At 35.6% G+C, this 22249-nt stretch overlaps 1 protein-coding gene and 1 pseudogene across 1 annotated transcript in view; both read left to right on the top strand.

The window, feature by feature from the left end:
* Window positions 1–2691: 2691 nt before the first annotated feature.
* The window catches only part of LOC132034213 (glyoxylate/hydroxypyruvate reductase HPR3), a 28077-nt gene continuing 8519 nt past the window's right edge, over window positions 2692–22249 (top strand). Inside the window, exons 1-8 of the mRNA XM_059424496.1 lie at window positions 2692–2966; window positions 5124–5251; window positions 6175–6319; window positions 6490–6617; window positions 7054–7125; window positions 8191–8317; window positions 8387–8511; window positions 8615–8656. Of these exons, the coding sequence (XP_059280479.1) occupies window positions 2864–2966; window positions 5124–5251; window positions 6175–6319; window positions 6490–6617; window positions 7054–7125; window positions 8191–8317; window positions 8387–8511; window positions 8615–8656 (870 nt within the window). The 5' untranslated portion in view covers window positions 2692–2863. The remainder of the gene's footprint in view (window positions 2967–5123; window positions 5252–6174; window positions 6320–6489; window positions 6618–7053; window positions 7126–8190; window positions 8318–8386; window positions 8512–8614; window positions 8657–22249) is intronic.
* On the top strand, window positions 9897–11381 carry LOC132034212 (uncharacterized; annotated as a pseudogene).

Here is a 22249-nt window from a genome sequence, read left to right as displayed (position 1 = left end):
CACCGCCCCGCCCACGAGAATTAAAGAGTGTAATTACACCCAATTCTCACATAACCAAGTAATTACTTGATCAAACAAACCGACCAAACTGTGTAATTAGTAATTACACCCAATTCCAATTACCTGGGTGGCTTTTCAAACAGGCCCTAAATATTTTTACTAAATTCGTTACGGGATTTTAGTAGGGCTTTACATTTCCTCTCTCTACTATCCAATTCCTGGTATGATCCGTCGAGCATCAATGAATGCACGAGATCGAACTCCTCGTAAAAGCTCCGACTGCATCAGCTGCTTCAATAGTAGCCTATAGTCACCGCCAGAGCCCTCTCCTCCCTATTTTTGCCTTTCAATTGTGCTCACTCTCGGTTCATTGATGAGCAACTTCTCATTTTTTCAAAATTTGAAACCTCAGCAAAAGAAGGTGATTGCACAAATCCAAACAATGATAGAAAAAAAGTTGACAAATTGATTACATATAGAGTAGAGAGTTTCCTGTCATTGAGAATAGACTTTGGTGTCTCTTTGAGAAAGAAATTGATCACTAATGGTGTGTCTTTGCTAGGGTATCTTTGCATGGGTGAGATGTGATCAACGAAGTACTCTGGTTCAAAACACATTGTAGAAATTTTTTGTAGCTAGAACCATTTTATTATTTATAAAAGGATAAATTTAAAGTTGAATTGCTACTAAATATAGAAAGATTCATTTTTTTTAAAACTTATTAAAGAGAAAGGATATTCTTTTTGGATCCGACTAAAATGAAAAGAATGTTACATACACTGAGACGAAGGAGTAACTCATTAAGGAGGAAAATGTCATTTTCTTCATTTCTTCAGTATTGTCCACTATTTTATCATCTTTTGTTTTCAGGTGTTCTAAAGATAGGGCCCACAATTCATGTGTCAAAAAAGTAGAATGCACATTCACACTTTTTATTGGTTATGCCTCGTGGACAAAAATTTCCTGTCAGCCAGACTAAAATGAAGAAGGATGTACCAAGTAAAGGTGGCAACCGGTTCGGCGTAACCGGTTTTAACCGGTAACCGGACCGGTTAAACCGGAACCGGAACCGGTAGAACCGGTTAACCGGTTCCGGTTAACCGTGTTTTTGTTTACCGGTCCGGTTCCGATTTTTTGGAAACCGGAACCGGTAAAACCGGAACCGGACCGGTTAAACCGGTAAAAATTAAAAAAAATAAAAAATGAAAGTATATATAGTATATAAATATATATAGTATATATATTAAGTATATATAGTATATATAGTAGATATGTATATATAGTATATATATAAGTATATATAGTAGACATGTATATATAGTATATATATAAGTATATATAGTATATAGTACATATATATACATATAAGTATATAAGTAAGTATATATAGTATATAGTACATATATATAAGTATATATAGTATATATATTAAGTTATACACATATATAAGTATATATAGTATATAAATACATATAGTATATATATATTAAGTATATATAGTATATATAGTAGATATGTATATATAGTATATATATAAGTATATATAGTATATATAGTAGATATGTATATATAGTATATATATAAGTATATATAGTATATAGTATATATATATACATATTAGTATATAAGTAAGTATATATAGTATATAGTACATATATATAAGTATATATAGTATATATATTAAGTTATACACATATATAAGTATATATAGTATATAAATATATATAGTATATATATTAAGTTTATATAGTATATATAGTAGATATGTAGATATGTATATATAGTATATATATAAGTATATATAGTATATATAGTAGATATGTATATATAGTATATATATAAGTATATATAGTATATAGTATATATATATACATATAAGTATATAAGTAAGTATATATAGTATATAGTACATGTATATAAGTATATATAGTATATATATTAAGTTATACACATATATATAGTATATATAGTATATAGTGTATATATAGTATATATAGTATATATAATATATAGTGTATATATATATATATATTAAGTTATACATATATATAAGTATATATAGTACATATATATTAAGTATATATAGTATATATATTAAGTATATATAGTATATAAGTATATATAGTATATATATTAAGTTATACATATAGATAAGTATATATAGTATATAGTACATATATAAAAGTATATATATTAAGTTATACATACATATATATATATATATATATATATATATATATATATATATATATATATATATAATATATATATAGTATATAGTACATATATATAAGTATATATAGTATATATATTAAGTTATACATATATATATATATATATAAGTATATATAAGTTATACATATATATGTATACGAAAAGCACTATTCTGTATTACTTATTAGTTAGTCCGTTAGTCAAGTAAATATTTAAACTTTAATTATAAACTTGTATAACATATGTAAATATAGCTACAATATACTAATAAATACTATAATATATATATATATATATAATACAAAAAACAAAAAAAAAATAGATTTTAACCACTCCAAACCGGACCGGTTCCGGTTTGAGTTTAAAACCGTTTAACCGGAACGGTTAAACCGGAATTAAGCGGTTCCGGTTTTTTAACCGGAACCGGCCGGTTCCTTAACCGGTTCCGGTTGGAACCGGTTGCCACCTTTAGTACCAAGTACCAACCATGAAGCCAGAAGTACCTATCACGTGGTCTCCTTGTACTACTATTTGAGACCTAGGCGTCTCACAATCAACCTAATTGCATTTTCTTAATTTCTCCTGTTAGTCTGACAAAACGTGGTTAGGTAGATGCAGATGGTTATTAATTGAGGACAAATTGCCATAGATGTACCGTAAGACCACCTTTTCTGCATTGACGTGGCTTTGTAAGACTAAAGCACTGCTCACTTCCAAGCAACAGCAACAGCAACACTGCTTCTCTTCCCTAGGTATATCCCTATTTCCACAATACTCAAATTCATTTTCCGTTCAAATGGTTTCTGCTCTATGTTTGGTGGTTTTTAATGATTAAGGAGTCGTTTGGCCATGACAATTTTTCACTTTATTTCAAAATCAGTACAACATACCCAGTGAAGTATCACAAAGTGGGTCTGAGGAGGGTAGAGTGTATGCAGATCTTACCCCTATCTTGAGTTGGGGGTAGAGACCCTCGGCACAAGAACAAGCAATATAAAGCAGTATAAAAAGTCATGACAAAATACAATAAAAAGCATTATAAAGATATCTGGAAAAAAAAGGAGTTGTAACTACCACAAATTAATACGATAATCGAAGTATAAGAAACAACAGATAGTAGCAGAAATCGAATGACAAGAAACTGCAAGAATAATACTATGACTACTAGTTCAACTACCTACTAACCTTCTAACCTAATCCTTATCCTCCATACGCTCCTATCTAAGTTCATGCATTCGGTAAGCTAGACCTGTCCCATGTCCTGTCTAATCACCTCTCCACAATACTTTTTTGGCCTACCTCAACCTCTCCTAAAACCGTCCATAGTCAACCTCTCACACCTCCGCACTGGGCATCCATCCATCTCCTCTCCTCTGCACATGTATGAACCATCTCAGCCGCACTTCCCGCATCTTATCTATCCTACAAAGGCGAATCCCACCTTGTCCCAGATATCTTCATTTTTAATTCTATCTCTCCTAGTATGCCCACACATCCAATGCAGCATCCTCATTTCCGCAACTTTCATCTATAGAACATGAGAGTTCTTGACTGGTCAACACTTCGCCCCATACAAAATGGTTGGTCTAGCCACCACTCTGTAAAACTTGCCTTTAAGTTTTGGTGGCACCTGCTTATCACACAAGACTCCGGATGCGAGCCTCCATTTCATCGACCCTACACCAATACGCCAATACGATGTGTGATATCATTGTTAATTCTCTATTTCCTTGGATAATAGGCCCAAGATAATTGAAATTTCCTTTCTTTTGAATGGCCCGAGCACCAAGCCTCACTTCCACACCAACCTCATGTGTTATGCTATTGAACTTGCTCTCCAAGTATGCTGTCTTTTTCCTACTCAACCTGAACCCTTTAGACTCCTGAGTATCTCTCCAAACCTCCAGCCTACCATTAACTCCGCTGCGAGTCTTGTCAATCAGAATTATGTTTATTTCAAAATCAGTGTTTGGTTATCAAATTTCTAAGTCCAACCACCTATCTTCCAACTCCATCTTTATAAATTTCATATAAAGTACTCTCTTCTCTCCTTTGCATAAAGTATAACCTAACACAACTTGGGATATATGGCCAAACACGTACTACACTTTCATTTTTAGTTCGTAATGGAAGGGAGTCTGTAGATCTTGGAGATGTGTCATTTTGTTGGGAGATGTATTATAAAGACAGAATGCAAAATAAAAGGATTTATTCGTGGCTTACTGTCTAATTTTCAAATGTACTAAAGGGCTTGATTTTTGTTTAGTCATTTGTTCATTGAGAAATCTTGTCTCCTTGGATTTCTGGTCCTCATTTAATATACAATATTCTCTTACCTGTAAAATTGTGATTGAAGAACGTACTACAATGTCTTACTAGTTTTACTGCAATTACTATGTTGGCTGCTACATATTCATATAGACCAGGATGTATAAATGCGGGGAAATGTCATAACATTGAAAAAATGATGAGAGAGGTGAAACATTAACCTAGCAAACAATTGAGTCTATGGCACGTTACAACAACAACAACAACATACCTAGCGTAATCCCACATTGGGGTTTGGGGAGGGTAGTGTGTACATAGACCTTACCCTCTAGAGGCTATGGAACGTTGATGTAACCTTTTTTTTAATTCATACACAGATTGAAGCTATGGCTGTGAATTTTATGATTTGATCTCAGTCTTTGCTCTGTGGTCAAACATATGATTTGATCACCTTCTGTCTCCATTCTCTCGTATATCAGTACATGCCTTGAGGGGATTTTTACCCTCTCCTTTTTGCCCACATCCCAGCCAGAGCTTGGAGAATGATAATGTGTTTTCTCAAACAATTTATATAATTCTCACTCTAACATGTACTAAGGGTATGCACTGATGTCTGTATTTGTATTTTCCTATTCATTTAGGTGCAAAAGTTCAGAAAATGGGTGATAATAGTAGCAGTCATGTTACACGTGTTCTTTTTTGTGGGCCTCACTTTCCTGCTTCTCACAATTATACAAGAGAATATTTGCAAGGCTATCCATTTGTTCAGGTGTTACTTTCTTGCTTTTACTTATTTCTTCTTTGCACGAGACTTAATTTCAAAGTTGTTCAATCATATATAAAGGGTGGAAAATTTTGACAATGAACAAAGGAACTTGAGCCACAACAGAATGCTGTTACATACGATACTAGGTCACAACTTCAAGGAAAATAAAAATCTCTATGTTTTTAACTTAAAGTGCCTACACAAGACCAACGGGAAAGGATAGAGGGTCAAGAAACACTACTGTCTAGAAGCATGGGAGCGAGGAGTTCACATATGGAAGAAACTCACCTGTTTAATACTTGGACAGTTTGGAAAGAATGATTTACAACTTTAGAGAGAATAAAAAATTCACTTGTTCAAGCTTGAGTATTCATTCTTATTTCATTTGTATTTTTTTGGTGACAAGCATATGCCAGTTTGCATAGTAATTGGCTTCATTTTTGAGATGTTTAGTGAACGCCTGTACGTACACTTATCAAATAGAGTAATGGCTGTATATATTATATAATACATCTACAATGCTCTACTAATAAAACTACTTCTCAATTATCAAATTAAATAAAGAAAAACAAAACCAGAGAAACAACATTTGATTAGAGGTCTGTTTATTAGTTATTGAGTTTACTAAGAGCTGCTAATTATATTCGTGCACACTTTGTGCGTGGTAAACATGCTACCTAACTATAAACTTGCAACTTTAAAATTTAACTTTTTAATCTTCTTTACCATTTCAAGATTTGATTTGCAGTTATTGTCAAACTTACAGCTTAAATTAGCTTAAACAAAAATCGAAAGCTCTTTAAATCTTCTCTTCAATTCTTTGAGTGGTATCTGACAATACCTCCTTGCAATATCTTCTTAAAAGGGTCCTAATTACAAGTGATAATCTAATCTTGAATGTTATATCATATATGCCTCCTTTGTAGGTTGATGATGTTCCACTTGAAAGTGTGCCTGCTGTGATTGGTGACTATGAAATTTGTGTGGTAAAAAACTTCCGCATGAACTCTGATGTCCTCTCTCGTGCAAAGAGCATGAAGCTCATAATGCAATTTGGAGTTGGGCTAGAAGGTGAATTGATTTTCTTTTTCAGTTTGTCTATTTGTCTTTGGCCTTTTGTTTTGTTTCAGTCTCTTTTATCTTGATATTATTTCTCTGGTAGCTGGATTCATTGCCAATAAGTCGTTTTATAGTTCCAATTGCGAAATTGCCTAAATACTTTGCAATGTTGTTTTATAAAGGTGTTGATATTAATGCTGCCACAAAGCATGGCATTAAGGTCGCCAGAATTCCAGGTGGTGCAACTGGAAATGCTGCTTCATGTGCTGAAATGGCCATATATCTCATCTTGGGCCTCCTCCGTAAGCAAGTTGGTTTACTGGAAGCTTATAAATACAAGATTTACGTCTTCTTAACTCTTTGAGGATAGCATGGTGAACAGATTATACTTTCTTCATAAAGTTGATAGATTGGGAATATGAATCACCATTTTGTAAGAGTAATTAGTTGCAGCTTGGTCTGTGATCTGTTCTTAGTAGGAAACTTGTTTATATCTCTAATGTGAATGACCTCACTGGAATGGGTAAGACAACCTAGAATCTGAATGAAATCTAAAGTGATTTGAACTGAGTGGTCAAAAAAAGAGGGGTGCAAGTACTTAATTCTGCTTGCTACTTCATGTTTCTGGTTCTAGAAGTGAAAGTATATACAATAGCTGAATGTGTAGGAATACTACGGAGTATCTTTTGTTCTCATGTAAGCTACTTGGTTTTCCTTTTTAACCTGGCATTCCCCAAATGCTGCAGCATCAATTGAAAATATCTGTGGAGCAGAAAAAGCTAGGGGAGCCAATTGGTGACAACCTTCAAGGCAAAACAGTGAGTTTCACTTTTTGTTTCCTCCTATTTATCTGTTATCTCATTTTGTAGTGCTCAAGATATATCTTTGTTCCCTTTCTCATCTCTCTACTTGTTGGTTTTGTTTCTTATATTGTTGCAAGATATAAAGTGCGGAAAACTTTTGAATTAAATGAAAGGTACGGTAGTTAGGATCAACTAATTTGAATTGGCTGAGCTACAGATGCTTCATTCAAACATGTTCACTTGTCAGTTACCTAAATTGTTAAGGTGAATGGTGTGTATATGTGTAACTGTTTGTAGTGGGGATGTAAATATTAAAATTGTGTATAATAGTTGGTGCGGTACTGGCACAAAATGGCCAAGTATACTCTTAGGATTAAGTACCTATATGGTATCTGATTTTGTTCTATTTTTCATTTTATTGCATACAGGTATCCTTATTTAGGATACAATTATCTACAAATTGGGTACTTGGGGAAAAATGATAATAGGTGTTTTAATTATTAACAACACTTTAGTACCCAAGGATGTGGCCTAATGGTCAATGGAGTGGGTTGAGAATCATGAGATCTCAGGTTCAAATACCTGCGGAGGCAAACATACTAGATGATTTCTTTCCATCTATCCAAGCCTTGGTGGACAGAGTTACTTGGTACTTGTGCTGGTGGGAGATAGCAGGTACCCCGTGGAATTAGTCGAGGTGCGCACAAGCTAGGTGGGACATTACCGTTATGGGTTGCTTACTCCATCTATCATGTCATTTTTCCAGGAAGAGTGTGGACTATATATCTGAATTGTTTGCATTTTAGGTACCATAATCCTATCTAATCCCAACTTCACCTTTATTCTTCTTATGGGGTTAAAGTCACAGTGCACATTCAAGTTTGCTACCACCAAGTGGAAAAGTTCTAATAGATGGAGAAATTGGCTTAATTCTTTAGGTATTAGCACAAATCAAAAGACTTAAATGGCATTGTCGCAAGGTTGAATATTGTTGATGACTAGATGAATTTACAAACCATCAAACTTGTGCAAGAATTGCACTTTTGTAGTGTCTTAGATATTTTCTGCATTATCATATAGGTGTTTATCATGGGGTATGGAAATATCGGGATACATTTGGCAAAGCGTCTACGTCCATTTGACGTGAAAATACTTGCTACCAAAAGGAGTTGGGGCAGGCTTGCACAGGACTCAAGCAAATCCGAGGGTAAGAAAACCTAGCGACTTACATTTATTTCTAAAATATTTATAAGAACAGCGTATCCTATGTTTGCAGCACCGTCTGTTGAGAATGGCAGCTATAATGACCTGGTTGATGAGAGGGGAAACCATGCTGATATCTTGAAGTTTGCAAGCAGAGCTGATATTGTTGTATGTTGCTTAGCAATGAATAATGAAACTGTAAGACTCCTCTTTTTTACTGCTTGGTCAGGAAATCGTGTGCTTTCTGATGATCAATATATTTTGCCAAGCTCATACCTAAAAATATACTGCTCACTTGCAGGCTGGCATCGTGAACAATGATTTTATATCTGTCATGAGAAAGGTTTGTCTTCTCCTGTACCTTTTCTAATTGCAAATTTTGCTTTATGTGGGCATCACTTTCCAGAAATACCAGGGGGGGTGAGGGAGAAGTTTGGAGCTGTATTATATTCTATTCTTCCACGGGGAAATCAATGGAGAATATGAAGGGGGTGGCAAAGGGGCTGGTTGGGCTAAATTTGTGTTGGTTAAAATGGGTTGAATAAATAAATAGGGGGGTTATTGACCCGGTTATTGACCTATCCAAAGTTTACCTTGGTTATGATGGGCGGTTAAGATGGCCTAAATAACGGGTTATCACCCAACCCGCAACTTGACTAAGCTTTTATGCATTTTGGGCAACTGCATTAGGATGGCCAACTGCACTATGGGGGCTTGGGAGAGTAGGGGGGACGCGAACAGTATGTGGGATAGGACGGCCAACTGCATTACGGAAGCAGCTAGAGATGTGCTGGGGGTCTCGAGAGGTCGTCTTGGTGGGCACCGAGGGGACTGGTGGTGGAATGGAGAAGTCCAAGGGAAGGTGGAAGCAAAGAAGGTGGCGTACGCGAAGTTGGTAGATAGCAAAGATGATGAGGAGAAGCGGACGAATAGGGAAAGGTATAAGATTGCGAGAAAGGAAGCGAAGTTGGCAGTTTCGGCGGCAAAAACGGCAGCTTTTGAACGCCTATATGCAGAACTAGAGGACAAAGGCGGGGATAAGAAGTTGTTCAGGCTAGCCAAGGTAAGGGAGAGAAAGGCACGGGATCTGGATCAAGTAAAGTGCGTTAAGGACGAGGATGGCAAAGTATTGGTGGAGGATGCTCTCATTAGACGGAGATGGCAGTCATACTTCCATGAACTCTTGAACGAGGAAGGTGACAGAGACATTGTGTTGGGAGATTTGGAGTACTCCGAGAGACGTCGCGATTTTGGGTATTGTAGGAGTATAAAGGTAGATGAGGTTAAGGGTCTTTGTTCATAGAATGCATAGAGGAAGAGTGATCGGGCCTGACGAGATCCCTGGAGAGTTTTGGAAGAGTGCAGGCAGGGAAGGTTTGGAGTGGCTGACTGGGTTGTTTAATGTCATTTTTAAGACGACAAAGATGCCCGAGGAATGGAGGTGGTGTACGATGGTTCCTTTGTACAAGAACAAGGGCGACATTCAAAATTGCAACAACTATAGAGGTATCAAGCTGCTAAGTCACCTTTGTAAAAGTGTGGGAAAGGGTGGTGGAGATGAGGGTGAGGAGAAGCGTGTCCATTTCAGAGAACCAGTTCGGCTTCATGCCGGGGCGCTCGACTACAGAAGCCATTCATCTTGTGAGGACACTGGTGGAGCAGTATAGGGAAAGAAGGAAAGACTTACACATGGTTTTCATCGACATAGAAAAGGCTTACGACAAGGTACCAAGAGAGGTTTTATGGAGATGCTTGGAGGTTAGAGGTGTACCTGTGGCGTACATTAGGGCGATCAAGGACATGTATGAGGGAGCCAAGACCAGGGTAAGGGCAGTGGGAGGAGACTCGGAACACTTCCCAGTGGAGATGGGGTTGCATCAGGGATCAGCTCTTAGCCCATTTTTATTTGCCTTGGTGATGGATGGTTTGACGCGGCAAATTCAAGGTGAGGTGCCATGGTGCATGTTATTCGCGGATGACATAATACTAATTAACGAGACCCGCAACGGAGTGAATGCTAAGCTGGAGGTTTGAAGACAAACTCTAGAGTCTAAAGGATTTAAGTTGAGTAGGACCAAGACAGAGTACATGGAGTGCAAGTTCAGTGACGTGACACATGAGGCTGGCGTGGAAGTGAGGCTTGGAACCCAGTCTATCCAAAAGAAAGGGAGTTTCAAGTATCTTGGGTCTATTGTGCAAGGAGATGGGGATATTGACGATGATGTCACACATCGTATTGGCGCAGGTTGGATAAAATGGAGGCTCGCTTCAAGAGTGCTGTGTGATAAGAAGGTGCCACCAAAGCCTAAAGGCAAGTTCTACAAAGTGGTAGTGAGGCCGATTTTGTTGTACGGGGTGGAGTGCTGGGCAGTCAAGAACTCACACGTTCAAAAGATGAAAGTCACGGAAATGAGAATGTTGTGATGGATGTGTGGGCACACCAGGCGAGATAGGATTAGGAATGAAGATATCCGCGATAAGGTGGGAGTGGCATCGGTGGAGGACAAGATGCGGGAAGCGCGGCTGAGATGGTTTGGGCATGTGAAGAGGAGAGACACAAATGCTCCAGTGCGGAGGTGTGAGAGGTTAGCTATGGACAGTTTCAGAAGAGGTAGAGGTAGGCCGAAGAAGTATTGGGGAGAGGTGCTTAGACAGGACATGGCGCAGTTCCAGCTTACCGAGGACATGACCTTAGATAGGAGGCTATGGAGGACTCAGATTAGGGTAGAAGGCTAGTAAGTAGGCCCTCGTATCCCGTCGTACTAGTAGTCGCAGTTTCGATCTTCATTTTCTTGTCCTTTGATTCTTGCAAATATTAGTCATTTCTTGTATCACAGTTATCATATTTATCTGTGCTAGCTACTGCTTCTTTTTCTCATACTGCTTTATCATGGCTTTTGTCGCTTTCGTTAGTTTCATTTCCGTTTTGATTTTGTACTGTTTGTGCTTGTCTAACTTTTTCTCGTCATGTTTTCTCTTGAGCCAAGGGTCTTTCGGAAATAGCCTCTCTATCTTCGGAGATGGGGGTAAGGTCTGCGTACACTTTACCCTCCCCAGACCCCACATCGTGGGATTTCACTGGGTATGTTATTGTTGTTGTTGGGCAACTAAAAATATCATGATACTCTTCTATATGAATAGACTAAAGCCCATATTCCTTCAAATGTCAGTTTGTTAATTCCATTTTTTTTTTGCTACTTCGTTCTAATTTTAGGATTACACGAATATTATATCATTTTTTTTTATCAGGTACACGAATATTATATCATATAATATGCGAATGACTTTGGCATCTTTCTAAACAAAATTTTATCTGTTTTCTTTTAAAAAGTGAAGTAAATGAATAAGTTATCTTCTTGAGAAAATGAAGAAACTGTGGGTGTGTTTGGTATTGAGGAAAATGTTTTCCTGAAAAATGTGTTCTTGAAAAATAAGTGAATTTCTACTTATTTTCTCATGTTCGGTTGGGTAGTGAAAAATAAGTGAATTTCTTACTTATTTTCTCATGTTCGGTTGGTTGGTAGAAAATATTTTTTCGGAAAATACCCACCCAAGCCCCACCAACCCCACCACCCCACACCACACCCCCCCACCACCCACCCCAAGCACCCACCCTCCCCCCACCAAATCCCAACCCCACCCAACCACTACTCTCGAGCGCACTTCATCTTCACTCACCTCTACCCCACACCATCACTCACTACCCCCACCCGCCACCCCTCATCACCATCCGCAACCACCACCCCACTTGCCCCAACCCCCAACTACAATTCACCACTCAACCCACACCAAATTTAACCACGCAAACTTTCCATTTTTATAAATTTTTTAAAAAGGTAAAATTAAATATATGAAGTAGAAAATTCGGGAAGGGGTAGGGGTGCAGGGGTGGTGTAGAAAACCCAAAAAAAAAAAAAAAAAAAAAAAACTTTTCAAGACTTTTTTTAAAGAAAAATTAAATTGTTTTGGAGGGGTGGTGGGGTGTTGGCCGGGTGTGGGGGGGTGTAAAAAACCAAAAAAAAAAATCCTTTTTTTTGTTAAACAATTTTTTTTTTTTTTTTATAGGGGTGTTGGGTCGGGGCGGTGTAGAAAACCATTTTTTTTTCCGTGGGGTTGGGAGGGCGGGGCGGATTGGGTGGTGGTGGGGTGTGGGGTGTAGAAAACCAAAAAAAAAAATTAATTTTTTTCGGTGGGGTTTGGGGGGGGGGGGGTGATGGGGGCGGTTAGGGTTTGGTGCTTGGGGGTGGGTTGGGTGGTGGTGGGGTGGTTGGTGGAATGCCACTTGTGAGACTTGTTTTCCCTACTTTTATTAGGGAAGTCATTTTCTCCATTTTTGAGGAACTTGTTTTCCTAAAGAAAATATTTTTCAAAATTTTAGACCAAACGATCATGAGAAAATTGAAAAACATTTTCTGGAAAATATTTTCCTTCGTACCGAACACACCCTATTATATGAAGAAAACTTTAAGTTGAATTTTTTCTAAATATTTGAAAGCACTTCAAAAGATTTCTAAGTTAATACAATTGAAATTAAGAATGAAAGATAGAGTTCTTAAAAAAGGCATTAATCTTTTATTTCTCTATTGGACTATTTTTATGAATTGCACAAGATGTAAATCCGGAAAGTGGAAAACGCTGCTTCAGGTACAATCATTTTATTGACATAAAACATTTGCTGAAACTTAAAGAAGGAGACTTTGATAATGACTCTCGTTGAACTGAGAGTATTTGCTATTCACGTATATATAGTATTTACATCAGGTTTGAATTTCATTAGATCACTTTTATATGAGAATAAATCTCCTAAACACTAGCTAACTAATATTCAAAAGATAATTCAAAATATGGTGATAAGATTACAGTTGTTTACCCTTAATATGCCCCGTCAAGCTCAACGGTAGTGTACGAACATTGAGCTTGTCGCGGAAATGAATAAAAAGAGATGAGCCAAGTGCCTTTGTGAAGATATCCGCATATTGATCTTGGGTCGGAACATAACAAATAGACAATAAGCCGCGCGCAACCTTCTCATGAACAAAATGATAATCAATCTCAAAATATTTGGATCAATTGTGAAAAACTGGATTGGTACACATGTAAAGTGCACTTAGATTATCACAGAGGAGCACGGGTGGCTTGTTGCAATAACAGATTCTTGAGCCAGGCGACTTCGGCCGTGGTGAAGGCAACTGCTCTGTACTCTGCCTCGGTGCTGGAGCGAGCCACAACAGTTTGCTTACGAGAAGACCAGCTCACAAGATTACCCCCTCAGGACGTCAGCAACCCATCCCGCATCAGAATAAGCTCGAATAGACTTGATCTGAGGATGGAAAAAATTGGAGACCAAGATGCAAAGTACCCAAGGTAGCGCAAAATGCGTTTAACTGCTGACCAGTGAGATAGCCGAGGATCGTGCATAAACTGACAAACCCGATTAACAGCACTAAAGGTATCCGGACGAGTAATGGTGGTGTATTGCAGAGCACCAACAATACTACGATATAAAGTAGCATCCGGAGCAGGCGGTCCATCACGTGTGAGTATGGCAGTGGAGTCCGCAGGGGTTTGTAGTGCTTTAGCATCTTGGAGGTGGCTATGGTGGAGGAGATCCTTGATGTATGAAGATTGAGACAGTAGCAAAGAACCATTGTGATGCAGTACTTCAATCCCAAGAAAAAAACTCAGATTGCCCAAGTCCTTAAGGGAGAAAACAGAGTCCAAAGTGGCTGTGAAGGTGGAGATAAAATTAGAGTCATTACCTGTAAGAATGATATCATCCACGTAGACGAGAAGGTAGGTAATAGAAGAGTCACGATTGCGAACAAATAGGGATGAGTCAGTATAACAACTCTGAAACTCTTGCTGCACCAGAAAGTTTTTCAATTTCATAAACCAAGCACGAGGAGCTTGTTTCAAACCATAGAGAGCTTTTCTTAGGCGACAAACATGATTAAGATGCTGAGAATCAACAAAGCCTGGGGTGCTGAGACATAATTTTAACGATCTTTTACGATGGCTAATAAAACATAAAATAAAGTGCGGAAAATAAAATATAAAGAAAATACTTACAAAAGCTTGAAGCTTTTATTCAAACATTGAAAGCTTTAAAAGGGAAATTTGCATTAGGGAGAGAGAGGAGGAGAAGGCTATTTCGAAGTGGGGGTTTTTTCGAATGCCTTTCTTATTACAACTTGAGAGCCTTATATAGGCCTCGAGAAATGATTAACATTCTAAGATGTTTACACTTGGACGGCTATCTTTAAAGATGCCATTCTTCTTTTGAAAAGTTGGGGCGGCTACTTTTATAAAGTTGTCTGCCTTCTTTTTGAAAAGTTGGACGACTGCTTTTGTAAAGTTTGTCTGCCACTTTTCTTGCTTTGTGTTATAAATGGAGTTCCTAGGATAATTGCTTCATTTATATCTCTAGTAACTACAAATTCATTTATAAAACAAATTCCATCATTACAGATGGGGCCTTTTGAAAGCTTATAATTGATTTTTAGCTTTTCACCTGTAGCTGAGTATAATTTAGCAGTACTTTTGTCTAAGTACTTAGTAGGTATTAATCCTTCCATGATGCAGTTTTTATCTGCTCCGGAATCTACTAATGCTAATTTATTGAGTACGATATTTCCTACTCTTAAAGTGACAAAGATATGCCAACTTTGAGCTTTAATCATTCGTACTCCACCATATGTTTCTGTATTATTTGTTTCGATAATATCATTGTGATCCAATGTTTCATTATCTTTGGATTCTTGTGATGAATTATCTGAAACATTATTTTCTTTATCTTCTGCAAGAGATTCTTTTCTTGTCTGAGATATGGTTTGATCAGTAATGTAATCCATTTCAACTTTATTAAGCCTTGTTTTAATATCTTTAATTTCGTTTTCACCGAAATTAATTCTATCTGTAAATCTTCATCATTAATATGATTAATTAAATCAAAAAGAAATTCTTTGATTCCTTAGTGATTACTTTTATTGAATTTTGCCCACAAGTACATATAGTTCCTGTGCAATCACACTCTTCTTCCGAAGAATTATTTGCAGAACTATCGTCTGTAGTAAATTCAATATCACTATCTTCTTCTGGAGAAGATGAAGAATTATCATTTTCTTCAAGAATTGAATATAATTCATTCTTAACTTTTTCATCAACATCTAAAAGATTTATTTTCTTTTTCTTTTTAATGTTGACCCTACATTCACTAGATCTATGGCCTTTTTTGCCACATGTCCAGCATTTGTCACCTAAATCCTTTTTTGGTGTTCTTTTAAATCTTTTCTTTTTATAAGATTTTTCTGGATCTTTCTTTCTCCTATGTTTTGAAGAACTAGACCCTCTTATCATTTTACTCGATTTTTTGGAAGGGGCAGATATTTTCTCAAATAGCAAAGTCTTGACAAAAACTTCCTAAATCCTTTCGAGATTGATACTGATCTTTTTTAAGAGATTGTTTTAGTTTTAAATCTGTGCATAGATCAAGTCCTGTCACATTAATAAAACTAATTATATCTCCATAAGTAAGATTCTCATAAGGAATTCTTCCATTAAATCTATCTTTAATTTTTGTTCTAACTTTTTCAGCAAACAAAGTTGGTAAACCGCTAAGAAATCTTTCTTTCCAGAAATCATTACCGCAGTCTTCTCTTATCATAACCGTTTCTAAAAACATATCTTTGTACCATCTGAAATCATCTAATTTCGGGCATCTAAGATTGTTTAATAATTCTAAACTCCTGTCTTGGAAGAGTTTTGGTTCTCCAATAAAGTGTTTAGCAATACTATAGATTAATGTTGCTGAAGTATCTTCTTTTGCTTCATCAACAGCTGTTTGCATGCTACCTTCCATTTTTAAGGTAGTCTCTATTGATATAGCTCCTAAAATTTGGGCTCTATTAATTTCAGTAAGATAATTATCCCACCAATTTTTTAATGTTCCTGTGAAACCAGAAATGATTAAGGTTCTTTGCATGTCTATCTCCAGCATTCCTAGCTTTGTATGCTGTAATAGCAATACCCATTTCATGTAATTTTTTATAGATTTGGCTTTCTGCTAAACCATCTATATTCCATTCACTTATGTCTGATCCATTGTGAGATACTCCAGTTAGATAGACATCTTCTTCAAATTGGACATCTGGGAAAGATGGCCTTTTATAATAATTCTTTTTTACAGGATGTCTAGTAGTGGTTATCCTTTGAACTTCTTTAGGAGTTTGGGATATTGTTGTTACATTTCCAGATGTTGGTTTGTTCTGGTTTCTATTTATTTCATTTAGCCTTTTCTTTAGCTTTTCTTCTAAATTTTCTATGCTAGGTGTGATGTTATCACCTAAATCTGTATTACTAGAACTTGCTTTACTAGCTAGTTTGGTTTCAGTTATTTTTAACTGTTTATTAATATTATCTAGAATATCTTTATCTAGAGTAAATTCTTTATTTAATTTTGGGAATTTTTCTGTTGAAAATTCTGGCAGTTTAATTATTGGATGTTTCTCCAATCTTGGTTCTGTATTATTTTTTACTGGAATTGCTTGTTTACTAGTATCTTTTATCATTTGGTTAGATACAGCATGGAGCAATTGATTAGTAAAATTATTCTGTTGGATTATCTTATTGATATCCTTTGTTTTAGGATCACTGTCTAAGTTAGATCCTTCTCTTTTAAAAGGAGAGGCAGTTATGGTCTCTTTGCCTATTGGTATGATTAATTCTTCTAATGGCGGAATAGGGGATTCTATGATTCCTTTATTCCTAGTATACCATTTATTAACTATCATGGATAAAGATTTTCTTTTATTAGAAGCTTTTCCAGTCTTTTCGAACCATTTAAAGAATTTTATATTCTTTTTAGTTCTTCTTATATCATCTAACCATTCTATTTTATGGTTCAGTCTAGATTCAAAACTATGGGTACTTTTATACCATTCAAATTTCTTTTTATGACTTTTCATTTCGTCATCTAAAGCTTTGTAATTTGGTATAAAATTTTTCTCTCTAATCATTCCTAGGGTATCTCTTTTTCCCTCTTTTTGTAAATCCATATCACTAGCCGTTGGACTGTCTGAATTAACTTCTGATTGTTGTGAATGATAGTAAACTTTAGGAATAGTTTGTCTGAAATCTACTCCTTTAAGTTTTCTATTAATTTCATCCACAAGAGTGTCATGATTAGTACCTATTTCCTCCGGGGGTTTAGAAGAAGAAGGTCTTGAAAAAGACATTCTATGGCTTGATAAAGGTCTTGTATAAGACATTCGGCTACCTGAAGATGATTCATGGACCGAGTTAGATCTAAGGAACTTTAAGTCAATAGATCCATCTGGGTACTGAATAACTTGCTCAATAGCAGTTAACTTTCTGGTTCGACTTTTATGAGTTATGGCATTAAAACGCCATTCATCTTTTGATAAAATGTCATCCCATTTTTTATTAGTTTAGGGACGGAGGTACTACTATGTTCTTGGCTTGATTCCATGAGCATAGTAACTCCTTTGGGGCTTACAATTTTAGCTTTTGGAGCTAAGGTTGTTTTCATAAGTCTATAATATATCCTGTATATTACAGCTATTTCTTTTGTATTAACTTTGCTATTCATGTTCCTAGTTTTAATATTAAGAGTCAACGTATCTAGTACGTTTTGATCATTAATATCTACTAAATAATTAGGATAACAATTAAAGTATACCGGGCCATTAGCTAGGTTACTTGTTGTACTCTTAATAATGAATCTTCAAAGTTTAATAATCTATCATCTCTTAATAAGAGACATAAAGGCGTATCTAAACCTAATCTATAAAGAGGTTTGATCGCAACTTGGACAAGTCCTATGTATAGGAAATTGTAATTTCTTTGATATCTTTTGATATCTTGTACTTGTAATAATTTAATAGTTTCTAATGAACTATTGATAGCTATGGTTGATTCAACTTGTAATAATTTAATAGTTTCTAATGAACTATTGATAGCTATGGTTGATTCACAAGTTTTGATATTGTAACTTCTTACAAAATCAAACTTCTTCGCTAAGTTTTATTAATAACTTAAGTGTTTTGATGGATTCAGAAACATCTTCTGGTGTGATGTTTCTATTTTCATCACCTCTGTTATAGAAGTAAAGAACTCTAGGGTTCTCTAGACTATGTCTAAAATATATGACTTCTTAAAGAGTCGATTTCTTCGACTAAATCTTTTGCACTATTTTTAAAGTCTCGAAGACTTTCATTGTAAAAAGATAATCTTTTGAAAAAAGGAAGATTTTTCATTTAAACAAATTTTCTTTTCAGAAAAGAGTTGTTTGGGTGGATACTATCCTATGTGGGTACGTCTACTACCTCTGTTATGGTTATCTCCTATGTTCTTGTTTGGAAAGAGTCTATGCTCCACTGTTTATCTTTCTTAATTCCTAATACCTTGTTCCTCTGTGGTACTAAGTGTCATATCTTCTTTCTACGTGGTCTTGGGGACGGGAACACCAAACCGTGTCCTCGCTCTCTCTTGCCCTCCTGGCTCTCGAGCGACGTCTATTCAAAGGCTTACCAACGTCTTAGCCGGTACTTATCCGGTTGCCTCACACTAAGACTCAAAGATGTTTGACACTGTTTGACACTGGAGAATAAAGGTATTAAAGATTGAGGAAGATGAACAGTAGTTCTAGACTATTAACAGTATAAGAACATGTTGAGATTATAACAGGATTTCGACTGAACCCTAGGATAGTATGAGTCTTTAGCCACTCATACTTGGCTCTGATACCATTTTAACGATCTTTTACGATGGCTAATAAAACATAAAATAAAGTGCGGAAAATAAAATATAAAGAAAATACTTACAAAACCTTGAAGCTTTTATTCAAACATTGAAAGCTTTAAAAGGGAAATTTACATTAGGGAGAGAGAGGAGGAGAAGGCTATTTCGAAGTGGGAGTTTTTTCGAATGCCTTTCTTATTACAACTTGAGAGCCTTATATAGGCCTCTGAGAAATGATTAACATTCTAAGATGTTTACACTTGGATGGCTATCTTTAAAGATGCCATTCTTCTTTTGAAAAGTTGGGGCGCCTACTTTTATAAAGTTGTCTGCCTTCTTTTTGAAAAGTTGGACGACTGCTTTTGTAAAGTTTGTCTGCCACTTTTCTTGCTTTTGGAATCTTGCCTTCTGCTTTTTTGAAGAGGCAACCTTATCTTAAGTCATAGTCGAGATATGCCTGGGCCATTCCATGTGGGTCCAACATATCACCGTTGTGTTGTTGAAGATGAAGGCATTGTTATCCGGTAATTCTTGGATTTCCTCATGGATGCGCTTCGTCTAACTTGTTTAGAAACCGTGTGCTCTTCTTAACAAGATCCGCTTTGGATTAACATCGATCCGTTTCCGTTCGTTGGTTGATGATTGTTTCTTCTTTTTATCTTTAGGAATCCATCCTTTAATTTTTATAGTTTTGCTTAGATGTTTAATCCGATATACTTCAGTTATATCAAATGACCAACTGATAATATACGATATTCTCTTAGCAATATAATATTTACATAATTTAATATGTTCTGGTAATGTGGAGATTCCTTGCTCTGCCTGGAAGGTCTCATAATGTTTTTGGAAGCACGGGCATGTAAGCTCATTCCTCAAATCTTTTCCACTGATCATAAAACCATTCGGGGATAATGGATTTAAAATCAAGTTCATTGTATTTATGAACCGAATGGGTAATAGGTCGTACATACATGAAGTTGTACCATGCTGCTTCATAATTATAGTAATTATAGGTCTGGGGCCTATGTTGTTCTGATAAAATCATGGGTGTGTGGAGGTGGTCAACATTCCATTGAAATGGACTAATGACCTTATTAATGGTGAATTTTGAATATTCAATGCTGTCTGGGTCATTATCATCTTTCAGATGATGTTCAATAGTTAAAGATCCTGTATCTGTTAGGATAAATTCAAAATATCTCCTAGTCTTGATAGGATCATCTGTATCAACATAATTAAAATTGGTGTACCAGCAAATCGTTTACCTTCCAATTTTCATATTGTTTATCAAGTACAAGGCGGTATCTCGGTTTTTCTTTGATGATGGCAAATTCTTCGAGACTTCTTTACGTTTAATTTTAGCTATAGTACTATGTATTACAAAGTTTCAAGACGACTTGATAAACAAAACATTTTTACTACGAGTTGATTGTAAGTCAGCTAAAGAGATTTTACAAAAAGATGTTAAAAATCTTGTTTCAAAACAGATTTTGCCAGATGGCAAGCACTATTATCCAGCTTTGATTTTGAAATCGAATTTATTAAAGGTGATTTAAACTCTTTACCAGATTTTCTTACAAGGGAATTTCTTATCTCGGTTTTGCTGATGATGGCAAATTCTTCTTGAGACACCTGCTGTTTTTCTTCCTTTGCTATAGGGATGTTGGGATTAACTGCTTGTGCGAAGGACTCTGGGGTCTGGTATATTATCGAAACAAATAATACAGAAACATCTGGTGGAGTACGAATGATTAAAGCTCAAAGTTGGCATATCTTTGTCACTTTAAGAGTAGGAAATATCGTACTCAATAAATTAGCATTAGTAGGTTCCGGAGCAGATAAAAATTGCATCATGGAAGGATTAATACCTACTAAGTACTTAGATAAAAGTACTGCTAAATTATACTCGACTACAAAGTAAAAGCTAAAAATCAATTATAAGCTCAGTGCCACATCCGTAATGATGGAATTTGTTTTATAAATGAATTTGTAGTTACTAGAGATATAAACGGCAATTATCCTAGGAACTCCATTTATAACACAAATCAAGCCTTATTATCTTTGGTTTAGATGCAATCTATACTAATTATTCTAGAAAGGAAATTAAATTTCCTTATCTAACAACCATTTCCCAAGAGGAAAGTGATTCAGTTAAAAATCAAACAATCTTCAAAATAAATTGTTTATCTAATCAAATTTCATTCTTAAAAAATGAAATGAAGATTACAAAGATAGAACAAACTTTAAAAACCCACCGGGAATAATAGGGAAAATTAAACACTTTCAAGAACAACTTGAAAAAGAAGTTTGTTCTGATCTACCAAATGCTTTTTGGGAAAGAAAGCGACACATAGTAAAACTCCCATACATTGATGGTTTTAATGAACAGGCTATTCCTACAAAAGCAAGGCCTATTCAAATGAACCATGAATTGATGGAGATTTGTAAAACAGAAATTAATGATCTTCTACAAAAGAAGATAATTAGACACTTAGATCCTTGGAGGCTGTTCGGCGTTTTATGTAAATAAGAATGCTGAAAAAGAAGAGGATCTCTGATTAGTTATTAATTATAAACCATTAAATGAGGTTTTACAATAGATTAAATTTTAGATACCTAATAAAAAGAGATTATTAAAAGAACTTACAAAGCAAATATTTATAGTAAGTTTGATATGAAATTAGGATTTTGGCAAATTTAAATTTAACTGAAAAGGGATAAATATAAAACGAATCAATGTCCCTTTTGGACAATATGAATGGAATGTAATGCCTTTTGGGTTAAAAAATGCCCCATCAGAATATAATGAACAATATATTCAATCCTTACAGCCATATGTCTATAGTTTATATAGATGATGTTTTAATATTTTCTGAGGACATTGATTCTCATTTTAAACATTGAAATATTTTCTTTAAAATTGTTAAACACAATAGATTAGTGGTAAGTGCTAAGAAAATTAAGTTGTTCCCCAAAAAATTTTGGGTTTTTAGGGGAAGGCCCCTACCGGGGGACTTATAAACCCTTTGGGAGAGCCTTTGGTTCTTTTCCAAATTTCCTGAAAAACCCCTTTATAAAACCCAAATACAAAAGGTTTTTAAAATCTTAATTATGTCCCAAATTTCTTCCCAAAAGTCGGAAAAAACCCCGGGAAACCCCTTAACCGTCTCAAAGGGTT

The sequence above is a fragment of the Lycium ferocissimum genome, chromosome 10 (genome assembly GCF_029784015.1).
Source record: "Lycium ferocissimum isolate CSIRO_LF1 chromosome 10, AGI_CSIRO_Lferr_CH_V1, whole genome shotgun sequence".
Taxonomy (NCBI): Eukaryota; Viridiplantae; Streptophyta; class Magnoliopsida; order Solanales; family Solanaceae; genus Lycium; species Lycium ferocissimum.
Note: the sequence above shows the minus strand (reverse complement) of the source record. Positions and strands in the feature narration are given on the sequence as shown.